At 41.8% G+C, this 18,253-nt stretch overlaps 1 protein-coding gene across 2 annotated transcripts in view; it reads right to left on the bottom strand.

The window, feature by feature from the left end:
* Positions 1-18,253, bottom strand: part of LOC119550630 (protein dead ringer) — a 28,720-nt gene continuing 10,467 nt past the window's right edge. Inside the window, exons 2-11 of one of the 2 annotated variants that reach the window (XM_037859463.1) lie at positions 14,671-14,837; positions 14,456-14,606; positions 13,586-13,955; positions 13,406-13,506; positions 8,856-8,928; positions 5,135-5,318; positions 4,622-4,769; positions 4,041-4,543; positions 1,871-2,505; positions 1-1,185 (exon numbers count right to left, since the gene is read on the bottom strand). In XM_037859463.1, the coding sequence (XP_037715391.1) occupies positions 848-1,185; positions 1,871-2,505; positions 4,041-4,543; positions 4,622-4,769; positions 5,135-5,318; positions 8,856-8,928; positions 13,406-13,506; positions 13,586-13,955; positions 14,456-14,606; positions 14,671-14,837 (2,670 nt within the window). In that variant the 3' untranslated portion in view covers positions 1-847. Of the gene's footprint in view, positions 1,186-1,870; positions 2,506-4,040; positions 4,544-4,621; positions 4,770-5,134; positions 5,319-8,855; positions 8,929-13,405; positions 13,522-13,585; positions 13,956-14,455; positions 14,607-14,670; positions 14,838-18,253 lie in introns of both variants that reach the window. The other variant, XM_037859462.1, reaches the window with a different exon arrangement.

The raw sequence follows: 18,253 nt of genomic DNA on the forward strand, positions 1-18,253 counted from the left end.
TCGTGTGTGGGTGCCAAAAGCGCAATTTAATTTTACGACAGATACATTTATGCTTATTACTTGTGTTGATTTTATGTCTAAAATATGTCTACGATGCGGTCATAATGGATATGCAAGTGTGTTAGCGGTGTGTGTGTATGCTTGCTGATGTGTGAATGTGTTCTTACAGACTAGGTTCCGATAATATATATATAGTATATAATAATATATAGTATATGGTCTACGAGCTAAGTATTGATTGATATGTACAGAAGCCTTGCAGCCTAACACAAAAAAAGGGAAAGTTCGTAGGAGGATAAAACAGATTTCACGCTAAAAACAAATTGGTTTTGTGGGACTCGTAACCTAATTCATATATCATATATATACGGGTATATTGGTTGTATATTTGTATGTATCCGAAGTGATGCACTCGCTTATGTAAGTAATGGCTATCGATAACTGCACGCTCGCTGGCTTGTCTTTTATGCAAATGTGGAAATAGAGCACACATGTATCCCATATAAATAGGCTTTTGTGGTATATATATACTTGTATGATCCTCTACTGGCGGCGTTTCGGTTGGGGGGACGGGTGCTGAATGAATGCTGCATATTATAGGTATGTGTGGACATCGATGCGCCTAATGCGCTTTTCTTGTCCTGGCCTCCACAATGGCCACATCCTTCCTGCTCCTGCTCCTGCTCCTGTGCTCCTTGGCCTGTGCTCCTGCCGCACGCGTGTGTATGTACATTTGGGTTCGGCATCTGTGTGCTTGTGTGTTGTGAGTTGAACTGCTTTTGTATTTTTCTGAAAAATATGACTTTGGTATTCCTATCCTTTCCTTGCCGTCCGGTTATCCTCCTCTCTAGCTGACCACGGCATCCTTGAGCAAGGGGACAGCAGCACCAGTCCCCGCCGCAGCACCTCCGTTCACAAGGACCTCGCTAGCCTCCATGTCCTGGTCGGCCTCCTCGTTCTCCTGCTTGACCGGCGATCGATGGGACTCCGAATCCTCTTCAGCGGCCTTTGGCGGCTCCTCCTCTTCGTGCTCCTCCTCGTTGGCGGGTCCTTCTGCGTGGCAGGGTGAGCTCGTCCTTGTGTCGCCCTGGGACAGCGGCACGTTGGCCACCAGCACGCCCGAGTACTTGACGCCATTGAGCTCCAGATTCACTATCAACTGCGGTTCGCCGTTATCGCCAGTTCCTTTAAAGGATAAGGGTTTAAAAATAATTTTAATATTTAAAAAATAAATTTAATATTTAAAGCGTTTTATTATATTTTAGTTTGTAATAATCTCTACACATTTCCTTAATCATCGTGATTTACAAGCAAATTTAAAACTCTATTGATATTAACTATTTTCTAGTTATCTCTAAACATTTCTGGGATAAATCCTTATTCATCGTGATTATATATATTTATCAACTATCTGTAAACACACAATACAAATTTAAAACTCTATTGATATTAACTATTTTCTAGTGATCTCAAACATTTCTAGGATAAATCCTATGAGTCCCTTAAAACCGCCTTTTGGATTAATGGGGATTCAAAAAATTAAGGCTTAAAATATTATGTACTTTTTTTAAAGTCTCCACAAATTTCTAAGATAGGAAATATCAACTCTATTTTATTTTAAAATATTATCCTATCATTTTTTGGATAGCTTCTTTAAATCCTTCCCAATAATGCTTAGGGTAATAATAATAGAAAAAAAGATAAAGTAAAATGTGATTATAAATACTTTTCCAATAAAAAAATCCCTTTTGTGATTTTAAATAAATACAAAATAAAAACTCTCTCTTGATTGCATAGTCCCTACACATGTCTAGGATAAATCCTTTAAATCCTTCCCCATCCCCCTTCGAATTCATCCCAATTAACTCACCATTCCTTGCCACTTGAAACTGCATGCCGGACAGCAGGCTCAGCGTCTCGAGGGGATTGAGCTTGCCAGTGGAGGGCGTATCCTTGTCCTCGGCCGGCAGATCCTTTCCGCCGCTCTGGGGCTTACCGCCGCCCTTCTTCTTGGTGGAAACGGGTGAGCTGTGGCGATGACCCACCGAGCCACCACCAGTGGTGGTGGTGGATGTGGTGGGCGAGTTCTCGATGGCCGAGTCGTCGGACTTGTCCAGCTGGTGGCTCTGGTGGTGGTGGTGATGATGATGTCCGTTCATCTGCTGCGGCTCGCTGTCATCGTTCATGGAGGACGAGTTGCCCGTGGTATTGTGCTCGGCGTGGGCATAGTCGTCCTCCGGTTCGCCCTCGGAGGCGGCATCCTGCTGGTGGCCCATCGAAGGATGATGGAATCCCGCTGCAGCTGCCACGGCGGCCATGTTGTGGGGATTCAGATAGAAGTTGGCGGGAAAGCCGGGTGGCAGGAGGCCACTGCCCACGCGCTTGGCTGGAGGCGGCTGGTGGGGCTGGTCGTCCTGGTCCACGGGCTCCGGCGTGGGTTCCCGTTCGCGTTCCCTTTTGATATTTGTGAGATTTGGCGGCGAATCGGATAGGTTCAGGGCTTCGCTGTGGTGGAGAGTGGAGAGAAACGGAAATGGTTAGTGTCTATGCTTAATAGTTTTCATTTTAAGCAGAGGGCGCTCTTATAGCTCTTCTCAGCAGCTTTGAGAGTTAGATGGCGCCAGGTATCTAGGTGGCGGATTTTTACCCTTGCAAAGGGTTTATTGGTGTATTTATTAACATATGATTTTAATTGCATGATATGGTTTAATCTGTAGGGGTATATATACTTTGGACTGCCAAGGCTGGCTTAATTTCTTGTTAATTAAAAAAATAACATTTCATTTAAGGATTATAAAGGGGTAATGATCAATAGACAATCATTAAGTAATATAAAGAAAAAGAAAAACAAGGAAGAACGCTATAGTCGAGTACCTCGACTATCAGATACCCGTTACTCAGCTAAAGGGACCAAAAGGAAATGGAGATATGCAAGCAGCAAAGCGAGATTTAAATGCGCCACCTACCGGCGGAAGACAGATTTAAGCATTGTGGGCGTTAGGGTAGGCGTGGCAAATTTTTGTTTGGATCAATCGATAGGCATTGACGAGACCAAAAAATTTAATTTAAAATTTTTAATCTAGCATACAAATTGTGGGCGCCACAGGCTTGGGCGGCTTGTGGGCGTTAGAGTGGGCGTGGAATATTCGCATAACAAACTTGCGCTGCGTACAAGGCTACGGAATCTAAATCTGAAATCCCAATACTCTATCTTTGATAGTTTCCGAGATATCCGCGTTCATATTTACGATTTTTTGAAGTTTGTGGGCGGTTTGTGGGCGTTAAAGTGGGCGTGGCAAACTTTTTTTGGGCCAATCGATAGGTATTGATGAGAACAATACATTTCAGTTTAAATTTTTACTCTAGCATCAAAACTGTAGAAGCCACAGTTTTGGGCGGTTTGTGGGCGTTAGAGTGGGCGTGGCACTCTACTGAAACAAACTTGCGCTGCGTAAGAAGCTCAGGAATCGGCTCGCCAAATCTCAATAGCCTAGCTCTCATAGTTTCCAAGATCTCAGCGTTCATCCGGACAGACGGACAGACGGACAGACGGACAGGCGGACATGGCTAGATCGACTCGGCTAGTGATCCTGATCAAGAATATATATACTTTATGGGGTCGGAAACGCTTCCTTCTGCCTGTTACATACTTTCCGACGAATCTAGTATACCCTTTTACTCTACGAGTAACGGGTATAAAAAGTACTATTTTCTAAGTTAAAATTTTCTAATATTAAGGGATAATGATCAATAGACAATCTTTAAGTAATAGAAAAAAATCAATAAAAAGTACTATTTTGTAAGTAAATATTTTCTAATATTAAGGGATAATGATCCATAGACAATCTTTCAGTAATATAAAGATAAATCAATATAAAAAATACTATTTTCTCAACGCATTTTCAACCCAGAGAAAAGCAAAAGTGAAAACCAGTTGGAGGGGGTTCAATCCCACTTACGGCTAATGAAAACATTTGGCAATCGTAGTTTGCAAATCAGCCAGCGATCGCAATCAAACTTGAATCAATGTTTGGACTTACCGTTGCTGCGGCGAGGTGTGAGCCGATCCAGGTGGGCTGTTGTTGTTGTGGTACATGTGCCACAGTGCCACCTGAGCGCTGAGTGCCTCGTGCTTGCTCAGATCGGGGCTCTGGGATCGCTGTCGCTGCTGTTGCAGGTGATGTTGCTGCTGCTGGTGCGACTGTTGCTGCTGATGTTGCTGCTGCTGCTGGTGTTGCTGCTGCTGATGTTGCTGCTGTTGCTGCTGCTGGTGGGGATGGGCACCACCCAGCACGGAGGGCATTCCCTGCTCCTTCTTGGCCTGGATCAGCTGCAGATACTCCATCATCCGGCTCTCGATCTCCTGCTTGACCAGATTGGGCATCTGGCCAAAGGCCGGAGCGCCCATCAGGCGATGATGGGCTGCTGCGGCGGCGGCATTGTTGATTGCCTGCTGATTGTTGGCCACGGCGGCATGGGTAACCAAGGCCAGAGGCGACATTTGCTGCATGCCACCCGGCAGAGAGGGTCGCGAAATGGGCGTCTATGGCGGGGGAGATACGAACATGAGTACCAGATATTGCTTGACCTATAAAAGATCCTTAAGATCCAAAGTACTTACCATTGGCATCTGACTGTGCATGGCCTCGTACTGCCCGTAGCTGGAGCGTCGTCCTTCCCGGCGATTACCATCGATGGCCGCCTGCAGCTCCGCCGGCGTGCTGAGGTTCTTCTTCTCGCACTCGTACGGGTACAGATACTTCATGTATCTGCAAGATGCGAGATGCATAAAATTATTAATAAGCGCGGCAAACATGCGATGTCTTTTGCAGCCCAGGGAGATGCACCATGGTAAACTCCACGTTGATGTCCTGTTTAAGTTGAATTATCGTGTAAATACGAAAGCGACAGGCAAACAAATCACGATCCCACAGAGAGAGAGAATCACTGATCGATTGTTGCTTGATCGCTGCAATGTTTGATTGTCCGTTTCGGTTTCTGTTTGCCCCGCATCTTGCATTGCTGATGGTGTTTGTGTTTGTCTTGGACATAGCTCAACGTGGCAGGTAACCGGTGGATGGGATGGGATCGAAGGGATTGAGGTGTATGGGGATCTTAAGGTATATCCACTTACTGGGTGCGCAGGGTGAAGGCAGCACTGGTGATGCTCGACGGCAGATGCAGCCCCTTGATGATCTCCTGCCACAGCTTCTTGTTGATAACATCCACCAGACCGCCGCGGGCAATCACCAGATTGTACAGCTCATAGAGATCCAGCACCGATTTGGCCATAATCGGCAGCCGATTGATCGGCGTACCTGCAATATATAGATAGATTGAAAATAGGGTTTACTACACACACATTCGTATCCCAAAATCAGTTGTTTGCGCTGTGAAACTTGTTCTTGCACTTGGCAATGTTTTCCATCCAGCTCGTTAAATGCACCAACAAGCAAAACACGATTTAAAGATCCATAAAACAGATTTATCTTGCCCATAGAGTGCAGAGATTCCCCCGCTTGCAGCAGTTCGAACGATCCCACTCCCACTCATCGATCACGAAGCAATTAACACTTGTAGCCCCGGTAGCAGCTGAAAAGTGCAGACCGAAGCCGATAAAAACTGAAATAAATCCTAATTGTTGCCCGATTCGAAACACACACTACTGTATAATACCATATACACATGTTTGTACATATGTTGATCTGTTTATGGCAGCTAATCATCATCATACACATTGGCATTTGCCTCTATTTGCTATTGAAATTGTATTATTCAAATTTTCACGTGCCGTTGGAACGCTTTTCCTCTTTTTATTGCACACCGAAAGAAAATTCAATTGAGTTCTATATCCCACTTTCTAATATCAAGACAGAAATCATTCATAATACCTGGTCCATATGTAAAACTATAGGTTCTTTTGAAATTAATAGGTTTGAAGATAAATATTGATAAGTTTAAGGACATGATCTTATAGTAGAGAAAGTTTCGTCCACTTAAGGACCTAATCACATACTTTTAAATACCAATTTTTCATAATAATATATCATCCTTCACTCAAAGCATCTCCCTCCCCATTTAGTACTTAAAATCCCCAACTCTTTTTTTCTCGTTTAGGGCCCAAAACGAAAAGTTATAAAAAACAGATCAACCTGCATAATTGCTGGCTCTGTACGTGTGTAATTCGAATTTGTATAATGCTGCCCGGCCTCCTTTCTTTTTTACGATCCGAATACCAAATACTAAATACCATATACCAAATCACCGAATGCCTGTTGCTGCCCCATGGATCCAACGATCCATCGATCGATCGATCGACTTTCGGTTTCTTTTTCCTTGTGTTTTATGAGCCCGAAAGGAATCAATCAAACTCTTTGATGGACGTGTTGATTGAATGAAAATACGTTTGTTTTTTATGCATATAAACAAATTGAGTGGCGAGGTGATGCTCGTCGTATCAAAAAGGAATAAGACAAAATAAATGAACAACTGCCAGTCGGGATATTTGTGTGCACTATAATGTGCAGAGAGCAAAAAGATTGGATCCAAATCGATCGCTGCACGAGCCACAAACAAAAAACTGGGGAGGACGCACATAATCAAAGGCAATTTAATGATCAACTCGGGCTGCCCGTCACTCGAATCGATCATTAAACTCGGATCGAAGATCGGAGATCCAGGGCCCAAGGCTCCCGGTGCAATCCTATCTGAATATCGGCAATATAGGAATATCTGAACCGATCGCTACTCCTCCCGACACGCACATGCCGACTGACGACTTATTATTATTATTTTTCTTGGCAGCTTTTTACATTTTTTTTAGGTTTGCTTTCAGCCTGAACTCTTTTTGGGGGCGCACATCTATTTATTTATTCGGCTGCATTTGTTTTCCTAGTTGTCAGGCGTTTTTAATGGAAATTAAAAGAAACTTGATCGAGTCTGAAATCATAACGCCAGCAGCACAGGAGGGAGTCGTATTTGGTCCGGGGTCCCAGATCTCCGCGGGTTCCCAGGTCTCGTTGGATACCGAATCTCAGATGGTGGATGTGCCCGGGCGTTGAGCACTGGGAAATATTTACGAAAATAGCGACCGCGTTGATAAGTGATTGACGTCTTTTAATTAAGAATTGCGCCGCTCTTCGCTGCACAAACATCTCACGGCAAGCGATCCACATTTATTTTATACACCTCTAAATATATATAGATATAGAAATATGTATGGCATAATTTCCGTTAGTTAGTTGTACAATTGTACAATATCATTCGGTTATAGACATATGGACACGAAATACTTTTGGCCCGAGTCGCATTTTTCGGCGCTTCCTTCTCTCATGGCGGACGACACTTTAGACAGTCTCCCCCAGGCGACCCCCTTTCCCCATCCTGCACCTCCGCCCCTGCCCTGTCCCTGTCCCAGCCCCAAAAAAAAAACCCCCTTTACAGTGACCGCGACGGGTGAGCATGCATATGTCAAAACTTGAACGCATGTGACAGATTAAAATCCATTAAGTTGTCAAGCCCCAGAGATGTTCTACGCATCTATAGATGTGTAAGTGTGTTTATTCAAAGCATAGATTTTTAATATACTTTGTATGAAACTTATACGGAATTACATAAAATAAATAAACAATGCATGAAACAAACTTGTATTTGGTTTGCGAAATTATTCTTCCTTTTCTTACTTTTTCACATTTGTGCGCGAAATTCCTACAGAATTATATATTCTCCTATGCGGTACAATTTTAAGAACCATTTAAATATTTCAATATTCAAAGAATTAAGGTAAGGTATTCAGAAATCATTTCAAGAACAAAATTAAATCTATGCTATTGAAAGAATACATTTTTAAAGGTATAAAGATTGAATAAACTTTTTTAGGTATTCACAAAAATAACACTCACTTCACGGGTGTATAGTTCTTTAATAAATTGTAAATAAATTGTAATTTTGGTTACCAATCTGCTCAAATCAATTTATTTTTTAAAAGTATTAATATAAAATATATCAAAAATTTCACTTCATTACAAAAATAAAGTTTTGTATTAATCTAGCTAAATTTATTTAAGCTTTTACACAATTTATCTCTATAAAGGTTTGCCCTGGGTCAACAATATATGTAGCTCCTACAATTCTTCTGGAATATGACTTGTGCAAATACAAACAAATTTAATGCCCTCTCAAGTTGGCCTTCAGGCAATGGTGGCAAACACACTCCGCCCAACATTTAAAGGGTTCCACAGGACGCTTAATGATTGCACTTGGAATGCCCACAGGAAGTGTAATTTATTGGGAAAAAGTACAGTCACGGCAGGCATTAGTAGTATTGGGTGCACGCCACCGATTTCCCTCGCATTTGGTAATGCCCATAATTAATGACAAAAGTGCAGGAAAGCATACTCGCATGTATAAATAGGCATTTGCTCCGATTGCCGCTGCAAGTCGCCTCTAAAACTTAAGTACCAATATGCATATGGTACCCCCTTTGCTCGTGTGTGAGTGTGACAGTAATTTGAAGTGACAAAATGACAAAAAGTCAGCCACCAAAATGATTTCTCTACTTCTCTCGGTTTCTCAGTCCCTCGGTTCACTTTTCACCAGAATTTCTGCATATTTTAATGGCTCCCCCCTCGTGGCCCCCTCGCACTCCTCAAAATCAAACGTCAAAGTGCCGAGAAATTTATTCAATTAACATAATTTGAGTGAGCCCAAAAACACTTGGCTGGCTGAGTCAGCAATCCGTCATCTGGGCCAGGGATATGCAAATTCGAGATTCGAGATATGGCCCCCAATAGAGTCCCCCTACACCACCATCCCTGGTAACCCCTTGGAAAACTTCAATGCAAGATGCAACTTACCGCGCTTTTGCATAAACGAGAACAAATCATCCAGGAACTCTTTGCGTTTGGGGTCATCATTGATTTCATAGAGCTAAAAAGAGAAGAAGAAATATAGATTTAATAATAAATACAATATCTTTTAAGATCTTTCCACCTAATTATAGAATTGGAAATATCAAAACAATATAATTTTATATCTTTAGCAACCATTTCGATATCAATTTCGTACTCTTTCAATGACTTTTTTCATTCATATCTAAGATAACACACAAAACGAGCTATTATAATCATATTAGGGCGCAATAATAACAAAACAATCCAACAAAAGAACCAACAACTTGACTCTTTTGGCCAATGGTTTGGCACAAAATGGAGTTTTGGCTCACTTCTGGCCTTTTGTTGGGCCAACAATAGACGCGTGTTAGCTCGTTCCTGCTCTGGAACCCTCCCTTTTATGTTTTTCCCATTGTTTGCTGGGGGTTGATAGAGAACCAATCCCCTGACCTAACCTCCAACCCTGCTCCTTTTGGGTTTTCGTAAAAGTGTGAAACACTCAATGAGCGTGAGTCGTACAATGGATAATTAGGTGATAAAGATAGGGCCAGAAATATACACACTGTGGAAAGGGGCTGGGGGAGATACATAGATACATATGTTTCTGCCATCTATACATTATTATTTATCATCGCTATCTGCTGCGGTTTTCCTGCGGCTCATGCTTTGACCTTTGCCACCAGGAACCAAGTCTTGCTGGAAAAACCCCAGTCACAACTTTAGTACGAGTATGTTCAGAATTAATGACAACATCGGAGTGAACTCATCAAATTCGGAATTCATCATACTTTCCGCCTACTGCAAAAAGAAAGAAACGAACGCGCCGAGCTGGAGTTGTGAAGACCCAAAGCCCTATACCGTCCGTGGTGCACATTCTAAGTCAATGCGAATGATGAACTGCCTCCATCTCCAGCTCCTTTCGCCTCCCCACCTCCTCGCATAAATGATTTAAAACCAAGTCAGACTCGAAGCCCCGACTTTGGACGGAGACGGAGTCCTCCTGCCAGCTTCTTTCCCAAACTGGCTGGGCTGGGGATATTTTTTATGATGCTCGACGCCCACAAGAGCTATAGGAGCATTGCGAAAAAAAAAAGAAATCCTTATGTATATGGCTTTATACCGCTCGGGGTTGAGCCAAACACAAAATAAATTAATTGAAATTCAACTGGATTGGTTTGGTTTCTCAAAGGCTTTGTTATTTTTCACTGATTGCACTTTATATGGGCTGTACCTCCTGTATTTGATCTTCGGAAATAAGCATGTTAGCACTTGTTGAGCTCGGCTTTTGGTATATTTGAAAACTATATATCACTTGTTTTTGGCGAACAAAAAACCCAATTTCTTCGGTTTTATCTCATTGATCAACGCGACGATGCAACGCCATCAAAGGTCGTTTATCAACTAAATATGTGGCAGGAGTCTGGATCGAAATGCTGCCTGCGTCGCTGCCGCTGCCACACGCACACATTTGAATAGTCACTCACACAGGCACACATATGTGTTGTATCTGTGTGCGATATTGCCTGCCTGTCTGGGGTATTCGGTATTAATAATCATAAAATGAAGTCCCGCTTTCACACAAGGGTTGCAAACCTGTGCCTGCCTCTCATTTTCCAATATCTCTCCCGATTTTCCGATCCCTAACTTGCATCACAGCAGCCGCAAAACCGTTAAGCGCTACCAATATCTCTCCCAAATCCATAGCAATAAAGTTATAAAACAGAGAAACAGGATTTCTATCCCCTGACAGGGTTTTTGTAGACCAATCATAATCGTTTTTATAACTATCGAAGATGCTGCCTGAGCACACACACATGTTTTTCGGGTTCGGAATTCTGGATTCCGGGTTCGGGGTTCGGGTTATAAAAATAATCTCACTTATTTGTCGCCTAGTCTTGGTGCCCAACAAATCCGCTGCCTGGGTGCTTGAAATTTGAATCCTTGATTCTGGGAATTCTCCCGATGCATTTTCGCCAGATCAATTCCTTTTGCCTGCCCTCGCTTCTGTGTTTGTGCGCGCGGGTGTGGGTGTAATTTATAACTATCAGATACAGATACAGATGCCTTGGCATATGGATGCAAAAAGGTCTGCAGTGGACATTAAAATTTATATGGACAGAGATCCCGTTGCAGGGCCTTTGGTCCCTAAGTGTTATCCTGCCGTATCGAGTGCATAATTCGACCGCCAGCACTCACACATCATTTTTCGAGCCGAATGCAGAAGCAGCTCGAAGATACAGATACATTCACATCTGCAGGTTGCCGGCATATTTATTCAAGAATTTCACACTCATTACTCGAAAAACGTGTTGAACAGACTTTCCGTTTCGATGTGTTTTATATTTTATTCCATTTGTTGGCTCTTACAATTTTTTGGAGAATTCGTCTGCTAATGAAGTTTCACAATTTACAGTGAATAAATGCCAATTAAAATTTATTTATCACTCTGACTTCTCATTTTAATTAGATCTTGATAGCGCTGATACCTCAACTTGATAATAGTTTAAAAAGCAGACGCAATACATATTATAATGAAATCGGTTTACAGGTCTATCAGTAAATGTTATTTTAGATTATTATTAACATTTGTTAAGTAATAAACAAAAATTTTATTTTCTTGGAACTTTAATTCAAATAAAATTATAATTTATTTTTTGTTTTGACTTTCATTTTAATATTCCCTTGGCAATAATATTTTGTGATTTTTTAAGCTGATAATAATATAAAATCCTAAGATAATGCAATTTAAAGAAAAAATTCTTTAAAGTTAATGAGATAATTATTAAAATTTATGTTTTATGTTCTAAGCATGGAAAAATAATTTTATAAAAATCTCGAATTCCTACTTTGTATCTTTTCCCTAGCCATTCAAAAGAATTTAGAACGTTAGCTCAACGATGACTAAGTGAATTGTCGATCAGCTAATTGCAAAAGGCAAAACACGCGCCAAAAAAAACTTTGGATTGAAAGGAAATTGCACAATCCCCACAATTGAATTCTTCAGCAAGTCCACATCTATTCATTTTCTGCCTTAGGAATTAAGTACAAAGAAATAAAATATAGAATATTATTGGAAAATGCTTTGGGGTCTATAATTAAACATAATTATTCAGTACGTACAGATAATTGACATTGATTAATGAGAGCACAGCAGCCGCAGAAAGAAACTATATAATACAAGAAATGAGCAGCGAAATGTACCAAAAATAATATTTTTGTTTTACTTGTTGTCTTCGTCTGCGGATGGATGGATATAAAGATAGATAGATAGATGGATGGATGGCTGACTGGGTGACTGGCTGACTATCTGACTGATGGCCAAGACTGAGAACTAAAATCAGAGCGTTTTTGTGTTTGTATTTGAATTTGAATTTGGGGAAAGGAAAGGCAAATGGCTGAGTGGCTGAGTAGCCGGCGAATGAATGAACGTATCTGTGCGATACTCTTTCAAAATGGCCATTTTCATAGTCGCAGCTATCGCTTCAATTAACATAATTAACGTTTCGTCTCGTTTCCACAATTAATGAAAGAGCGAAACAGCCATTTTGAATGTGCGGCGAGGGATTTATTCGACACCTACAGAAAAAACAGCAAGTTGGAGGTGGGATAAGGGGAGATTTAGGTATATATATATAGGTATACCTTCCCAGCCGGTTTCTGCAAGCACATCATCATCATTCAAGAGCCCCGCACACGGTGTAAGCGAAGGTGTTAAGCGTGAAGTTACAGATACACAGATCCACAGCCGCGAGATACATAAGTATCTTTTGCATTGCATTGCGAGGGTCAAAGTTTTTATAGTGCATAGAGAATGCGGGCTCCGTTTGATGGATAGCTCGCTGGCCGAAAGGGAGTGAGAGCATTTAAAGTTAATCGAAATTCGGTTTTTATGGCCCAAGCGAGACGAGTCAAACGAAACCAAACCAAACCAGACCAAAAACCGAGCCAAAAGCTGTCGAGGTTCACACAGTGTTCATATATGTATCTGTATCTCGATTTTGGCAACCACATTTAATGACCGGACCAAACTAAAATTGTGCACTGCTCTCGAGAAATACGAAAATGCGAGGGGATTGGGATTTTGGGCCTACTAATTGCTCTTGGTCATCGCATCTGGACCTCACATGCCGGGGGATGCTACCATGCCATAGCCATAGCATTTTCTCACCAAATTAACGCCCTGGAAAAGGGGCTTCATTAATTGCTCAATTGCAAACCGGAACTATCGTATCGCCTGGAACGCCTCAAGGCGGCACTAACATAAACCGTGCCGATCCGACGAAACGAGATCTGCAGCATCTTCCAACTGGTTTCGAGCCCCTTTGGCCAGGTGGGATTGGGATTGGGATTGGGTATGGTTAAGGAATGGGAATGGGTTAAGATGCTCTGGCTATTAGTCGTTAATTGATAGCTTGCCTGCATCTTGTTTACACACAGTTTTGTCGATTTCAATTGACTGGACCTGGACTCGAACCCGGACCCCCCCTACTACTCCCTCCAGTAACTCTACTAACCTGTCTGACTTGTTTGAACTGCTCTTCAAAGCTCCATCCATTATTCTGCTGCGATGAATTGGAGGCCTCGCTGGACGTCGACGAGTTGGATGCGGAATTGGCTGCAAAGTGGCGGGCTGAGTGCAACAGTTAACAACACAAATGGATCGCCGGCTGCCACGCGATAGATTAGATACCAACCTTCTTTGCCGCTCGGCGCTGCTGTGGGGGATGCAAACGAGAACTGGTGGGCACCTGCTCCTCCGCCTCCACCTCCTCCTCCTCCTCCCCCTCCTCCACCTCCGCCGGATCCTCCGGTTCCTCCTGGTCCGCTGCTGCCACCTCCATTGGTGGTGGCCGGATTGGAGCTGGGCGTGGTGGTGGTGCCTCCATTGTAGCTGCTCCCATTCCCGTTTCCACCACTGGGCGCCGAGGTCACGTGGCCAAAGGAGGCAGCCGCCGCCGCCGCAGCCACCGAATTGTGGGGCAGCGGGAATCCCGAGCTGATGGTCGTGGGCAGCATGTTGGCCCCGAAAGCCGCCGCATGAGCTGCAGCCGCGTAATCCTGTTCCTGCGGTTAAAATATCAGATTTATCAGGGGTATTTTTTTTTAACAATTTTACAATTTGGAGTTAAAACTCACATACGATCTGTACATTTTCAGTTTTTAAATAAAATCAAGTCTTAGATAATTTTTAAATTTTCTTCCCAAGCAATATTTTAATATCAAGTCATTAATATGTCCAAATCACACATCTGTTACAATAAATACAAGGATAAATCTGTTTTACATAAATCATTTTAAGGCACTAATTTGAAGTGTCAGGGCTTTCTATTAACACTAAATCATTTGTTTTGATTTCTAAAATTAGAAATATCTAAAAAAAAGTACAAGAAAAGTTTCTATAATAAAAAAAAACACTATATTGATATTGTAATTATTATGATTTCATCAAAAAAGTGTTAAACTATATATCAATCAAAACTATTGTAGGCTGGACTATTTTCTTTTGAAAGATATTTTGGGCTAATACTTATTACAGCTAGTATAATCATATCATATATACTCACCATCAGTCCCACCTTCATGTCGCGCACCTGCATCTTGAGCTTCTCGAGCACGTCGCTGTGCTGCAGATTTGGAATGCTGTGTAGACCGCCGATGCCCATGAAGCTGCCCAGAGCGTTGAGCGGATGATTTGGCGGCAGTTGATGGTGATGGCTGTGAGAAAATGGGGATTATTGCACCTCCGCATCGAGGACATTAATCAGGAGCAGTCACTCACCTCAGGGGCAACTCGGTCTGTGGCTCGGGACTGGCGAAGTTCCCTCCTCCGCCGGAAACTGTGTGACTTAAGCGGGCCGCAATCGCCGCCTTGGCGCTCAGCTGATGGTGCTCCCCATCCACGGAGTCGCAGTCGCGCATCTCGTCGTCCGTTCGATCACCATGTGACTGCACCGGGAAAAAAACAGATAGTTTGGAAATTAGATAAGTATTTTGATAGCCAAAGCATTAATAAGGAAATCAAAGAAACAAGAATTATATTTACTAATCCTTAGGATTCTTTTTCATATTTTTAAGCTTAAGAAATTTAAACATCCTTGTTCAAAGATAAGCTAAACTCAGAAAAGTTAAGAGCGAAAAAATGCCAAGCTCTAAAGTTCTCAATATAATTATTCGCCTTCGATGAATATATTCTGAAATCAAGACGAAAGTACTCTCGAGTTTGACTATTCAAGACGAAGCGCTCTTGAAATAGATATGACAGTAGATTCGATTTTGTTTTTCGAGTCGAAAGTAGTCTCGTAAACCTCATATTGATTTTAAGAATATGAGATTGATTCGATCTTGACTAATGTATGTACTTTAAGATCAAGGGAATAAATTTAAGAGTAATTTTTTTCTAGGTATACAATAAAAAATATTTCTTCTTTGTATGTTACCAACGATAACTAAAAATAGTGATCATTTCTAAGCTTTGAGTATTAATTTAATTTTTAATTTTTTAATTAATTTTTATTAATTTATTTATTTGTTTATATCCTAGCGCTACAAGTGCACACTTATAACTATCGCGCTAGTCACATTGAATTGAATTACGCCTGTAATTGAACATTATCTGCTAACTTACTTTTGATTATATTAAAAATAATAAAAATATTAAGTAAATGTAATGTAATCTAAGAAATAAATTTCTTCCTGTGCACTCCAAACCAAAAACAAAGAAACCCCTTTGAGTTGATGGGGAATTAATGGCGGCGCTTATGTCAACAAGCGGCCTGCTGGGCTAGCGTTAATTTAGATACTTTGTCAAGCGGCAAATCGGAATCAGAATTACAATCAGAATCGATGTTCCGACACTCGAATCTTCCTGGGATCACAACGCGTGGGCAGTGGTCATTGGTCTAGCTGGGGGGATCATCTGGCTGACTCACAGGCCCCTCGATTCTGGTTTATGGCATGTGCCGAGAGCTAAGAGCCACATTAACCAAGCCACGCCGCGCAATTTCAATTGAAAGCAACTAAAGCAACTGAAAGCCACTTCCTCCGGCGGGGTGACAACAAAGGTAACCACTTAATAAATTAACAATGGCAGACCCACAAAACGGCAATCAGTCGTTGGCACTCCAGGGCCGTTTTGGGTGGGCCAAGGGGGGATTCCTGCAGCTCCGCTCCTGGCCGGCACAACCATCTCTGGCAGCCGTGACTCTTTGCCAAGAAGTCCGCCACGCATGGCCGAGAGTGTTGAAGTCACCAACTGCGACTGGGTCTTTAGCTTCACCCATCGTGGTGCTCCGTGGCAAGCTCTCCAACTCCAGTAAAACTCCAATGCAACTCCATCACGGCTTCTTGGTTTTTATGCATTTGGAGAGGTGCAAATTAAGCGCATCTGTGACTGTGTGCAAATCGGGAATTTTCAATTTAAACACAGCAATCGGGGGAGCAGGAGAAGGAGGTGGAGATGGATATGGAGATGGAGCAACCGGGGTCCAAACAAAGTAAGCCAGTCTTATATAGTGTGTGCATATATGTTTGCTGGATCTGCGAGTGTGTTCAACATTTATCGCCTGGCTCTTTGCTGGTACTGGTACTAGTGGTACACTAGTGTACCACACTGGTGTCGCCTTGGCATAATCATAAATGCAACCAAAACCAAGGCATAGACAATGCCATAGACTAGAGAGAAACCGAGTTCCCGGAATTCTTTGAAGTTGGCGCGTATGCATACCGCTTCTATGGCGAAAATGTTGCATGTGCCTTTCCACACACAGTTGCGGTCGAAATAATTATGGTGATGTTGTCAGGTCTCTAAAAAATGGCTTTTAAATTCGGAATGGTTTTTTAACGCGGAATTTGGAATATTTAATTTTTAAAGTGTGGAAAATATCATAAGAAAATATAACTTTGGAAAAAAGAAATTGGTTAGGCTAATATTCTTAAGATTTTAAGTCAGTAGATACATATTACTTGAAATGTTTTACAAGAGTGGTCGCTTTATAACAGGAATGCACGGTGTCTCCATCCCGCGGGCCGCCAGTTCTTTTTCTGCTGATGACCACTGCCTTAAAATCTTAGAAATAAAAATTGTTTGTTTATCGAACTCGACCTAACACCTTAAATATAATACATTTTAAACCAATTTATAAATTTAAAGAAGTTTTTAAGTTACAATATCCAAAAACCCCGAAGCTTATTGATCACCCCTCGCATCTTGGTAGCTGAACTCAACATAACCCGGCTTGGTTGGTTAGTTAACTCAACTTGGCGGTTACTTGGCTTATATTTGCCAGTGTGTGTATATCAAATTAATGTAACTTATCGAAGCCATGCGAAATACAGGCAGATGCTCGGGCCCAGCCATATATATATATATGTACCCAAGAGTATGTGTATGCTCCTCTGGACCTCGGCGATTCAGTTGCGGTCGGCTGTTGACCAGGCCCAAACAGAATTGTGGTCTGTGCTCCGCCAATGGCCAACATCCAACAAGCAACAACCAACAGCCAACGGAAAACGGCATGCAGGCCATACCAACTTGCACCTATAAAATGTCTAATTAATGCACAACGAATTTGTGCCGCTTTAATGTTGCCTTTGCAAGTGGATCGGCAGATGGAAGTGCAATTGGCTGCTCAAAGAGCGTACACATGCAATTTATTTAAAATATTTATTAAAAAGGTAACAAAGTAGGCTTTTCGGAATTATGGGAGAATTTAAAAGCCGATGAAACCATAAGTTTTTAAAGGGGTTTACGCATGAAAGTCGGTTTTTTAATTATAAAAACCATTATCGGGTATCATTAATATGAAAAAATAAAGCCAAGTACCATTTACCAAGATATCCGGAAAATCGCGTATTTATTAACGCAACTTTATTTTTAAAGTTCGTAAACGTTAAAGTACTTAAAAACATTATTAAAAAGCTGTTACCAAGTTTTCTGAACTTTGTTAACCAAGTTTTCTTTAAGAGAATTTTTTAATTAGAGATCCAATTTAAATACCTGGAAATAAGGTTTCAAAAGAAAGAAATGCATCAAAATCAGCGCAACTATGCTTCTTCCAGATATGGAATTTCATAGGAATATCGGGAGAGCTTCCGGGGAAAATATAGTCGTAATAGGCGTCGCATAAATCACCATGAAGCGATAAGGTGTTCCACTTGGAAGGCATTAAGTCACATCCAATGGAAATGGATGGCGGGAAAAACACCCGCACAGTCAGAAAAACTCGACTAATGGAGGTGTACTATCCGCCATATATACATATATACAGATGTGGCTATATAGGAACCCACCTGGTCGGGGGACACGCTAGTTCCATTAATTTCTGCGTTGATAAAACGCTACTGTTATCGCTGGCTAAAAACCG

This window comes from Drosophila subpulchrella, chromosome 2R (genome assembly GCF_014743375.2).
Source record: "Drosophila subpulchrella strain 33 F10 #4 breed RU33 chromosome 2R, RU_Dsub_v1.1 Primary Assembly, whole genome shotgun sequence".
Taxonomy (NCBI): Eukaryota; Metazoa; Arthropoda; class Insecta; order Diptera; family Drosophilidae; genus Drosophila; species Drosophila subpulchrella.